Source organism: Vipera berus, assembly GCF_964194415.1.
Source record: "Vipera berus genome assembly, chromosome: 3".
Lineage (NCBI taxonomy): Eukaryota > Metazoa > Chordata > Lepidosauria > Squamata > Viperidae > Vipera > Vipera berus.
Window position 1 is genome coordinate 49,245,469 of NC_138204.1, and position 12,695 is coordinate 49,258,163.

Consider the following 12,695-nt stretch of genomic DNA (forward strand, 5'->3'; position numbering starts at 1 on the left):
CACATTGAGTGTGGTTTGTCAGCCACACAAATCCATCTGTTGGTGAAGCTGTCTATCCCATATTTTTCTATCTTACCAAGAAGTAGGTTGTGGTATACTTTGTCAAATGTCTTACTGAAATCCAAATATACTACGTCCACAACACTTCACTGATCCACTAATTTAGTTACTTTGTCAAATGTGGCCGGCATCAACCTCCCTCCGCCCAGTGCGCTCCCACAGAGAGGGCCTCCTTAGGGTGCCACCAGTCGGAGAATGCCGTCTGGTGGCTCCCAGGGGGAGGGCGTTCTCTGTGGGTGTGCCTGACCTTTGGAACCGTTTACCGGTTGAGCTCCGGATGGCTCCCAACCTTCGCTCCTTCCGACGTGATCTAAAAACCTATTTGTTTGAACAAGCCGGCCTGGTCTGATGGGTTTGGGTTTTAATTGTTTTAATATAATTTATTTTTACATTTGGGCACTAAGGTTTAATTTGTTTTTAATTTTGTATTTTGGTTATTTTGGTATTTATGGCCCTGTTCACCGCCCTGAGTCCTTCGGGAGAAGGGCGGTATACAAATTAAATTAAATAAATAAATAAATAAATAAATAGTAAGCTGCTACCAGAGTAGTGCCATAAAATTCTACACAGGTGTGTGCATAAAGTCACCACAAGTGGAACACAACTGTAGAAAGACATTACCTAGTAAACAGATATGTATAATCCTTCCACAATTCTATATAATTAGCAATTCACTCCCACCTGCCCCTTTATTGCTATAGTACAGTGTTTCTCCTCCTCAGAAACTTTAAACTGCATGTACCAGGAATTGAAGTCCATGCATTTTAAACTGCTATAGTGTAACATCCAGGACACAGGACATGCTAGGGATTTAATAGGGCTAGCCACTGCTTTAGAATAAACTACGGTAAGTAATAATGAAGTAACATGTTTTGTTTTTCTCTTGGGATCCAGCTTGCTTTTATGAGCAAAACCAAGTAAGTAGACATATAGTTTTCTAAGTTGTTTCCAAAAGCATTTAACTGAGTGTTAAAGGGATGAATTAATATGCATCAACACTTGATGTTTTTTTTCTCAATGTCAACCGAATTAGTTATTTCTAAACAATGGATAGCGACCAAATTGGAAGCTTATAGGTAATAGTAAATCTTACAAACAGAGTGTGTGTTAGAAAAATAATATTGCCCGAGAGAAAATTTACTTTCAGATTGCAGGAGATGGAACCTCAAAAGCAAAACCTCTGTGAGTCTTCAGTGGCAGAAACTCTCGAAACAATATGTTTTCCTCTTTCTAAGTTTGCCGAAACATCTTAGTCCCCCCCTCCGTGTGTGTGTGTGTGTGTGTGTGTGTGTGCATTGCTGCACTCTTTTCCAGATGAGGTTTTGGCTAAAAAAAGATCAGTTCCAAGTTCCTCATGCAATTTATTCTGTAGAAACTCCAATGCATACAATCTGTAAGGTTTTATTTGAGAACTGCACCTTAACTGAATGGCCAAGTTCACATATAAAGTATGGGACAGAGCATTAAACATAACTCAAGATTATGACCGGGCTAACCTTAGTCTGTCATTCTTATTTTCTGTATTTGTAAATGTCCAAATGAATCCACATTCAGAGCAGTTTATTTGTATGAAAACAGAATGTGCTGGCAGTTTACCACTTTGTTAGCATCTCCTGTTGACTATTTATGAAAACCAGATTTTATATGGATTTGTATTATTAATTATGTCTACCACTTTCCTAAAGCCAACTCATTCATTTTCTTCTTGCTTTCTCTTGAAACAGGCCTGGAGGATAAATCTGTTGCTGTCTTACATATTAAGCATCAAATAAATAAACCATAATGGAGTTATGAATGAAAGCCAGTTTGATGTAGTGATTAAAGCAAGAGGCTACAAATCGGATGATCATAAATTCTAGTCCTGTCTTAGGCACAAAGCCAACTGGGTCATCTTGGACAAGTCACTTTTTCTGTACCCTAAGGAGGAGACATTGCAAACCACTTCTGAAAAAAAGATAGAAAACTGCAAGCAGTCTCTGAGAATCTGACACAATTGAAAAGAAGAAGAAAAAAGTATGAATAGGACCAAAGAGTAGTTTAATAATCTAAATAGAAAACTACATAAATGCAGGTAACATTTATTAAGGCTCAAAACGTATTGGTTTATCTCTGATGTTATTTAGATGACAGACTGAGCACTGTTGCAATTTAAATGCCTAATCACTTGGCAATTTTCCTGTAAAGAAAATATGAAAATAGGATGTAAACAATTTCTATATCACAATCTTTTAAATTAGACAAGATGGTTATATACATTGCTTCTCCTGTAAAGTTGCTCTGGTTCTGAACAGGCAGCGTGAAAAATAAGCACCCAATGCAAGACCAGATTTGGCCCCACAGTTTTCAGCTGCTGGTCCTTAAATATCACACATAGTAGATGTAGTTGAAAAATACCACGCCTGCTGTTATAGGGTACTATCAATGATACCCACTCACTCTTCATAAAAGCAAGACTCATTGTATTTCATATTCTGCTACTTATTTGTTAGAACTCCTATAATAAGCATGGATTTTAAAAAAAAGAGATTTTGTTGAAATGGAAGAACAGAATACAGCAAAGGGAAGGGAACACCTCAGTACCAGATGGATTTTGGCTTTACATACACTGGGAGTTGCTGCTCAGAAGCACCTCTCAGATTATTGGAACATATGTATGAAAGGCTGGAGTTTGTTGGGATGTCACAACACACGTTTCATTATCATGGTTTATTAACTGTCAGCTATGGTTTTTCAGTATATTGATATATTTTTTACTACCTCCATTGTTGCCTTGGCATATTTGAGAAAGGATTTTTTTCCCCTGCACTTGTTAAAAGATTATTGGTTAGCATTCTGCAACATATTTTGCATGGATGCAGACTATCAAGTCCTTACTTAACCAGTCTTTCTCAGCTTCTCGAAATTATATTGCCATTTGGACATACTTGCTGTAACTTTGAGGAAATGTGGTCCCAACATTTATGGAGAATACCATCTGTATATAGTAAGGAAAAATGGTAATTTCAAATGATAGAATACCCCTAGTCTAATTATAGCTTTTAAACATTTATTGCACTGTTTCTTAGATGAACTTGGTTATTCAGATAATGATATACGCTGGATTTTAAATATGCATTTAACTTTTTCATTCATCAATGTGTATGCTTTTTCAAGATTAATCTTGTTTGTGAAACTTCCAAGATGTCAAGATATAAAATTACATCCATCACCACCTAAGAAATGAGGACTCAAGTTTAAACTTTTTGGTTTTCAATTATCACCATCTTCAGTCTCAATTGTCCCAATCTTTCTCCTCCAAAAGTTAATATGAACAATCAGTATTCTAAATAACAACATTAATTTACATGTCATGTATGATAAATGATTTTTCCAAGCATAATGAACTCTTTTTCATTAAAAGAGACTGTTGGGGATGTTTTTAAAATGAGAGTGAACTATTTAAAAAAAATCAGTGTTCCAGCTACGGTAAAACGGATCTGCAAAATTTCACAGAAATGTCATTCTTGCCCTCTATTTAAAACTGATGTAACAAAGGAAGATGTTTTTACCTGCAAGACTCTTACCCAACTCCATCCTGGTTCCTTCCCCTCCCCCAAAGTATCAGTCAAGTTTCTACAGGATGGAATTTTGCTATGCTGTTTTTACATATATCTGGCCACAGCTTAATAGAATTTGAAACCAAAGAGCTTTAATAAATAAATATTATGATAAGAATATGAAAGCAATGTACACACTGAACCTAATTGTAATCAAAACCTCAGCATTTCTTTCTAAACTAAAATCATAAAACTATACATGAAACTAGTTCCTTTTTAGTGGGCTTGCAAACAAATAGAAATAAAACCAAAACACCGTTTGCACTTTTTTTTATTGTAAAAAAAGAGATTCTAAATTGTTAAAAAGGATACTGCTAAAGCAGTAGCAAATAATCTTAAAACTCTCATCACTTTATAAAAGAAACAGTACAAACTATAAAGCTAAAACATTTTCCTTAACACATTTGTATCATACATTGTCCACTTTGTATCATTAAAATATGACATGTTACTGTTTTAGGAAGGGGAAGAATCTAAACAAATTGTTTGGATTTGCATGCCTGATTTTAAATGAAAATCAGCCAAGCTGCTTCAAGATAAATTAAGTTAAAGCACGTATTTTTGCCAAGAATCTTTGCATCTAACATCTGAAGTTGCATTATATGTGACCGCTTATCCCACAAAAACATTCCCTCAAGTCTTATGCCCCATCTTAATCTTAAAAGCAATTGCTTCTAAAAGTACTATCAACCTTGCAAAAAAAAAAGTAGGAATCCGAGCAGAGGCTGCAAGTAACAAACACTCTGATTTGTAGCTGGGGAGGAAAATTCATAACCCACCCCCTAACCATTCCTTCTTCCTCCTTACGCTTCAAAGCAAGTCAGAGAATAGATTTCTTTAAAAAAAACAACAACAGTCTTTGAAAGAATGCACTGAAAGGTTTGCGTCCCACAGTTAAAAGCTACATTTTTGCCTGGCACCAGTGGTTGGTTTACTAATCTCACGGACAAAACCCAACATTTAAGAAGTAAGAGGAATAAGTTCCGTGCCTAAATGTGGCGCGCTCGCGCATACCCAGAGAGAAGAAATACCCGCGTCCGTCTAGATCGAAGGAGGTCGGGGCAGGGTTGGGGATCCTCCTTACCTTGACTAGCTTTAGCCACAGGGTTGCCAAAGGAGAGAACCAGGCACAATCCAAGGATCTCCAAGACCCCCATTCTCAATCGATGCAGAAGCCTGCGCCAAGAACCGGGAAGGTTTTTTTTTTCTTTGATGCTTTGAAGGCACGCACAGAGCGCACGCAGATTTTGACAAAACAAAACAAAACAAAACAAAACAAAACAAAACAAAGGAACTTTTTTTTTCTGACGGCGTATGAAAGCGGCTACTGGGAGAAAGGATAGCCAAATTGCTATCGGGGGTTTCGTCTGGTGTTTTTTCTGATGCTACTAACCCAGGAAGGGAGGAGAGAGGGAAAAACCCGCGGAATCGCTGAGCGGAACCCGGTCGCCCTCCTTTCAAGTTGCCTCTTTAAGAGCGGCAGATTATTATTTTTTTCCTTCCCTCTTTTTTTTCTCTTTTAAGGGCCGTGGTCCAATGCTGAAGACCTGTAAAGGTCCATCCGAGCAACGCCCTTTTTTTTTCTTTTCTCTCTCTCTCTCTCTTTCTTTCTATTTGCCTTCGCTTCCTTCGCCTGCTCTTTCTTCACTCCCTCCCACCCGCCCGGGCTCTCTTCAGCTCTGCCTGCAGGAATTTACAGTCTGCCACTGGGGGAAGTAGGGCCAGTAGCCATGGAGACCGCTTCCCTGGGAGCAAGGAGGTCAGGCCAGAGACCATGTGCAATCAATGGATCAATGCAAACTCCCGAGCGAGTTCCAGACCCAACAGCCCCTTTGCCGGGCGAGGAGGAAAGGGGAGGGGCATGAGAAAGGGGATTGTGTTCAGAAAGAGTATTAAGAAGGAAGGGGGAGAGAGAGAGAGAGAGAGAGAGAGAAGCGAGAGAAACCAGCTTGCAGATACCGTGACCTGTAACACTTTTTTTTTTTAGGAAAAAAAACACGTTTTGGTGCTTGGTCTGAAGGCAAAGAGACGCACTGGCGGGAGCAAAGCAACAGCAGATCAAAGGGATTTCTCTCTCCCACTGCTGGCGGACGGGGGGGATGGGTGAAAGAAAGAAACGAGGGGAAGGAGAAAAAAAAATCCTCTCTAAATCAGCGTTTCCCAACCTTAGGAACTTGAAGATGCGTGGACTTCAACTCCCAGAATTCCCCAGCCAGCATAGCTGGCTGGGGAATTCTGGGAGTTGAAGTCCACGCATCTTCAAGTTCCTAAGGTTGGGAAACGCTGCTCTAAATCACCGAGGATTTTTACAGCGTCGTACCAACCTCGTCTCGAACGAGCCACTGACGATTTTTCTATCATCTTCCTTCTTCCGGACCCCGGGGCGGATTTCTACTCCCTGGCTTGTCTTGTCTTATGAAGAGCGGTCTTGTGGTTGTCAAATAAATCATCTCATCAATCAAACGCGCTCTGGGAATTTTTTTTTTAAAAAATGGAAGTCAAATTCTGGCCCGTGCCCAGTCTTTCCACGCGCTCGGCTTAGGGAATGGGTGAGAGTGTCTCTGAGCATGAGCAGAAAGCCCACGACGCCCCACGCCCGGCAGCATAGTTCGGACTGGGCTGCTGAGAGGAGTTTTAATAAAAATGGGGATAATGCCACAAAAATCCGGCGAAATTCCAGTTCAGCAGATATCAGCCTGCAGCGCTTGGTTATCGTTAGTCCTCTTTCTCAGTCAACAGGCTTTCTGTACTGGCCAAGCAGAAATGGAAACCAGAAGGCTTGTCTCCTCCGGCCCATGTCTCGCTTGTTGGGTTGGTACTTTTAGGGGTGATTATTCTATTTTGTTTTAGTTTTTCTCCCAGGTAAATTGATCGTTTCAAGGCAAGCTTATAATTTTGTAAGCTGGAGGAGAAAGGGTTTGAAGAGAACTTTTCGTCTCCAAGGGAAAAAAAACTTTCTTTATACAGTTTGTTTAGAGACGGTTCAAAGTTACAGTGACACTGGAAAAAAGTGTCTTATGACCACTTTTCCCACCTAGGACCATTGCAGCATCTCCATGGTCATGTGATCAAAATTCAGAGGCTTGGCAACTGACTCATGTATGACGGTTGCAGTCGGCCACGGACATGTGATCACCTTTGGAGACCTGCTAACAAGCAAAGTCAATGGGGAAGCCAGATTCACTTAACTTGTTACTAACTTAACAACTGTGGCAAGAAAGATCATAAATAGGGCAAAAGTCCTTAACAATGGTCTTGCTTAGCAACAGAAATTTTGGGTTCAGTTATGGTCTTAAGTTGAGGACTACCTGTAGAGACAACTAAAATTGCCCCGGAACCTCCCTTTGTTTGAATGGGGAAGGGCAGAATCTGGGGAAATCATTATAAACTGGCAAAATGTAGTCTTGTAATGAATATGTAGAAATGCACAAAAACAAGTTTTGAGTATAGATGATGCCCTGATTATGTGTCATGTAACATCTATAACAAGCAATAACATATGATGTAACATACTTTTAAAAAAATCCAGTTGTGTCTTAGTGTGCTTTATGCGCACACATATATATAAACTTATGCATTATGGCTTGCTAACCATGATTTCAGACCTTAAATTAGGACTATAAATCTAGACTACAAAATCTGGAACACTTTTAGATGAACTAAGAGTTTTCTACGCCTCTTTGCTGCCATCTACAGTTCCTCTGGATTGTTACAATCCAATTCTGGTGGTGGTGATGATGATGATGATGATAGTGATGTGGCACGAAATAGGTGTCAACTGCATAAATAATTTTTTTCCAGGATGATTTCTCCTCAACCTGGTTATTTGGATCTTCCAATGGTTCATCCATCACCAGTATTATTGAATCCATCCACCTTGCTGCTGATTGTTCAGGTAAACCTTGACTTACAACCACAACTGGGTCTGGAAAATTTGTTATGAAGTTGCATAGTCATTAAACGAGACTTCACAAGAGCTCAATTTTCAACTTTCTCTGCTCACTTCTTGTCTTTGATTGTCCCGCGCCCCCCCCCAAGCTGGGAAGATCATAAATTGTAACCACAGGACCCTGCAACCATTATAAACATGAGCCAATTCCCATGTGATTGAATTGTGAACACATGACTGTGAGGATGGTATGACAGTCATAACTCTGAGGATAGGTTGTAAGTCACTTTTTCAGAACTATTGCAACTTCAAACCATCATGAAACAAATGGTTGTAACTTAAGAATTTCCAATACTTTCTCTTTTTCTCAGCCTCATAGACTTCTCAAAAGAGCTAAGTCTTCACATAGTTGCTCAAAATATGATTAATTTGAATCTGGTAATTTGTGACTCGGTGGCTCAATGGGTTAGGATGCTGAGCTTGTCGATCAGAAGGTTGGCAGTTTGGTGGGTCGAATCCCGAGTGCCGCGTAACAGAGTGAGTGAGTGCCTGTTACTCGTCCCAGCTTCTGCCAACCTAGCAGTTCAAAAGCACGTAAAAATGCAAGTAGAAAAATAGGGACCACTACGGTGGGAAGGTAACAACGTTCCATGCGCCTTTGGTGTCTAGTCATGCCGGCCACATGGCCACGGAGACGTCCTCGGACAAGCGCTGGCTCTTTGGCTTTGAAACGGAGATGAGCACCGGCCCCTAGAGTTGGAAACAACTAGCACGCATGTGCAGGGGAACCTTTACCTTTACCTAATTTGTGACTCAAGTGAAAACTTTGAATTTACTTGTCTTGTGATCAATTCTTATAATCATACTTTAAATTAGAGCTATCAAATATACTAGCCCTCATTAAATGTGGGAAGTGCTTACTAGAGTTTCTAAAGGTACTGTTTAGATTTGGAAATAGTTTTACCTGTGATTACTCAGGCTATAAGTCAGTATATACTGTATAAACTGTTCATAAGACCTGTACAATATTCAAACATTTAATTTTTAATCTTTAATAAATTAATATTTTATTGAATAAGGTAGAAATGGTTATTTAACTGTAGAATCAGTTGGAACTTGCATTTGATGCTATAATATACCTGACACATTTGGCTTAATTGCCATAATTAACCTTTCCTACCCCTAAATATGATAGCATCTATGCTATCATGTACAATTATATGACTGAATCACCAGGTGTCTTGAGATTCCAATTCTCTATTCATTCATTTCTGGAGGATATCAGACTGGCACAGGCTGATATAGAAAAGTAGTTCAATCAAAGTGCCATAGAGGTTATAAGGAGATAAATGGCAGAATAAACCTGTTTTTTCATTTATTGTTGGGTCTTGTGATACTTTTATTCCCAAGAAAAGGTTTATGTATTTTTTTTTCCTGCATGCAAAAATAACATGGATTGTCTACATTCCTTCATTGAAAGGAAATTATCACTTACTGTTTCAGGTAGTGAAATATCGTGGGCTGATCCTTTCCACATCTTGCTTTTTAGACTGCAATGTCTAGTGGAGAGATAGTACATGATGAGATTGTTTTCTCCTAGTATTATTTCACAGTTTGTGTTGCCTTTCATTCAACAAATAATTCCAAAAATGACTTAAGGATAAATAAACTTGTGCAATATGAGTTGAATGTGTAAACCTAATGACACAAAAGAGGAAGAAAATCTATGACAGGGGTGTCAAACTGCCAGCCCGCAGGCCGGTTTCATCATACTGAAGCCGCACCCACCTCATTGCCGGCGATGCAAAAAGAGTTGCGATACATCGCAACATGTCTCGTGACATGGCGAGTTTGACACCCATGATCTATGACGTCTCCATAACTCTTCAACAGGCTGCAAACTATAATTTTCATTCAGGTGGTAAATCTGAACTACATAATATCAGATAAAAGACTCATGTGTGAGATTGGTCCACAAAACAACCTCTCTCTGCAAAAAGCTAATGCATAGTCTTACATGGCGTACCTTTTAGAGACCGAGTGCCCAAACTGCAACCCAAAACCCACTTATGTATCGTCAGGTGCTGGGTGGGCATGGCCCATTGGGTGGGTGTGGCCCATTGGGTGGCCATGGCTGCGGTGGTAACGGCAGACTGGGTGGGACTAAAAAGTTCAATCAATCAATTCCAACTTTGCGAGATCTTTTTTTTTCCCGTGAGAAGTTGAAATTGATTGATTGATTGAACCTTTTTTTTTTTTTGCACACAGCAGCGCAGGCCTAAAGCGAAAAAGTTTTATAAAATCCACCTGAAGGCCTAGGACTGGGACAAAAAATAAAGACCTCTCATTCATCCTCATCCATAGTCTTTCATATAGTAAGGTTCCAAACTATATAGAACAAGATAAGCAAACTCTGGGCAGATAAAAGATATTGTTGTTAGCTGCGAAGTCGTGTCCAACCCATCGCTACCCTATGGACAACGTTCCTCCAGCCCTTCCTGTCCTCTACCATCTTCTGGAGTCCATTTAAGCTCACACCTACTGCTTCAGTGACTCCATCCAGCCACCTCATTCTCTGTCGTCCCCTTCTTCTCTTGCCCTCAACCTTTCCCAGCATTAGGCTCTTCTCCAGTGAGTCCTTCCTTCTCATTAGGTGGCCAAAGTATTTGAGTTTTAGCTTCAGGATCTGGCCTTCTAAAGAGCAGTCAGGGTTGATCTCCTCTAGGACTTTCCAGTTTGATCGCCTTGTAGTCCAAGGGACTCACAGGAGTCTTCTCCAGCACTATAGTTCAATTCTTTGGCGCTCAGCCTTTCTTATGGTCCAACTTTCACAGCCATACATTGCAACTGGGAAGACCATAGCCTTGACTATACGCACTTTTGTTGGCAGGGCGATGTCTCTGCTTTTTAGTGTGCTGTCTAGATTTGCCATGGCTTTCCTCCCCAGGAGCAAGCGTCTTTTAATTTCTTGGCTGCAGTCCCCATCTGCGGTGAACTTGAAGCCCAGGAAAATAAAATCTGTCACTACCTCCATTTCTTCCCCATCTATTTGCCAGGAATTGAGAGGGCCGGATGCCATAATCTTGGTTTTCTTAATGTTAAGTTTCAACCCAACTTTTGCACTTTCCTTCTTCACCCACAACAAGAGGCTTTTTAGTTCCTCTTCACTTTCTGCCATTAGAGTGGTATCATCTGCATATCTTAGGTTGTTGATATTTCTCCCGGCAATCTTAATTCCAACTTTTGATTCATCTAGCTTTCCTTGATTCATGGATCTTACATTCCAGGTTCCTATGGAGAAAAAATCTTTACAGCATCTGACTTTCCTTTCACTACCAGATACATCCACAGCTTTGGCCCAGTCGCTTCATTCTTTCTGGTGCTACTAGTACCAGCTACTAGTGCTAGCCCTCTGCTCTTCCCCAGTAGCATATTGGATGCCTTCCAACCTGAGGGGCTCATCTTTCAGCATCATATCTTTTTGCCTTTTGGTACTGTCCATGGGGTTCTTATGGCAAAGATACCGGAGTGGGTTGCCATTTCCTTCTCCAGTGGATCACGTTTTTTCAGAACTCTCTGCTATGACCTGTCCGTCTTGGGTGGCCCTGCACGGCATAGCTCATAGCTTCACTGAATTACGCAAGCCCCTTCGCCACAACAAGGCAGTAATCCATGAAGGGGAGTTTTAGTTTTAGTTTTAGTAGAAATTGTAAACAAATCAACACACAGTGTGATATATAAAATTGAGACCAGGAGTCTACAAAGTCATATTTCTGGGAAATTTGAAAGAGGCTTATGAATAGTTTTGGAGGGTTGTGTTTCACAATTATCAGAACTCATGTCCTGCTGCTGAATTAAATAGGATCAATTGTTTAATCAGATAGCATAAGGATGTGCTGCAGGAACCTGTAAGACAAAGCAACCAGACTACAGATCAATTACCGTATATAGATTTTGTTGCCACTGTAATCCACATGAAGTTAGAACCTTGACCTTAGCAAGTTGAAAACCATGTGCTAATTAACTCAAGATGTAGCGTTAAACTCCTGGCTGACTTTAGTTCTTCAGAATCAGCAAGGCTGGAAGAATCAATAGCAGGAAGAATGGGTGTTCTAAGACTTGAGAGATGTAGAAAAAACAAAAAATAGGATGGAGACAGAAATAGCAGGAGAAAAACAAAACAGTTTTTAGAAACAGAGTAATAATATCTCAAGAAGAGTGGGAGAGATTATGTCCTGAGATACTTATTTGTGTAATGTAAACTTCTACAAATGGACTTTACTGGATCACCACAATTGCATATTGTTCTAATACTAACATTAATATATGTAGAGACTCGTATTATTACTGGAGGCCAGTACATAAACATTTGAGAATCCAAGTCAAACAAACCTAAAGGGTAGACATCATTATTCTTTTGTAACAATATGGAACCTTTCCAAATGGAATGCCAATAATATTCCTATCAAGCATTCTAAAATTAGTTGTCAGTAACTTGTCCCAACTCACTGGATTATTTAACTGTGCTGCAGGGTATAGAACAGAGGTGGTATGCAGCATAACTATGATAGAGATCCTTGCTTAAGGCCTTTTGGCTCTGGTACATTGGCTGAGGAATCCCATTCCTAATGGAAGCTTGCTTTATTATTTTATAGGCACCAGGTTTTATTTCTTCCAGGTTCTTTCACTTATTATGTAATAGTACCTTTTTAGCTTTACCTTTAACAATGTCACTGGAATTATACTAAACGGTTGGGAATCATCCTGTTACCTTTGAGTTACCTTTAATAAAGAGTGGCACATAGCTAATATCAATAAATAAATGATCAATTTATTCCTCTTGCAGCAAGATTTTGGGATTTGAGATGACTGGGCATTAAGTCAGAACAGATAAAAAACAGTGTCTGACACTAGAATGAATCAGATATGGTAGAGCTAGATTTTACATTTTGAGTATAAAACAGTACACATGGGAAACTAAGAATGGGAATAGAAGGGAGGAAATTCTGTGCAAGTCCCTTAAATCCAGAATTAACAATTATTTAAAGACAATATTGTTACCTAAAATAGCACCTTCTCCTGTATGTTCCTATCCAGATCTTAACATCTTCTAATGAGGCCTCCTCCAGGTGTCCCTTCCAAAGGGGGTT

General features: G+C 39.7%; 2 protein-coding genes across 2 annotated transcripts in view; both read right to left on the reverse strand.

Annotated features, from left to right (window-relative positions):
- The window catches only part of SCUBE3 (signal peptide, CUB domain and EGF like domain containing 3), a gene marked incomplete at its 5' end in the record, with an annotated part of 128,951 nt that extends 124,138 nt beyond the window's left edge, over positions 1 to 4,813 (reverse strand). Inside the window, one exon of the mRNA XM_081322543.1 lies at positions 4,741 to 4,813. Coding sequence (XP_081178669.1) covers positions 4,741 to 4,813 — 73 coding nt within the window. The remainder of the gene's footprint in view (positions 1 to 4,740) is intronic.
- The window catches only part of ZNF76 (zinc finger protein 76), a 180,287-nt gene that overhangs the window by 160,134 nt on the left and 7,458 nt on the right, over positions 1 to 12,695 (reverse strand). The gene's annotated exons all lie outside the window — the stretch shown is intronic.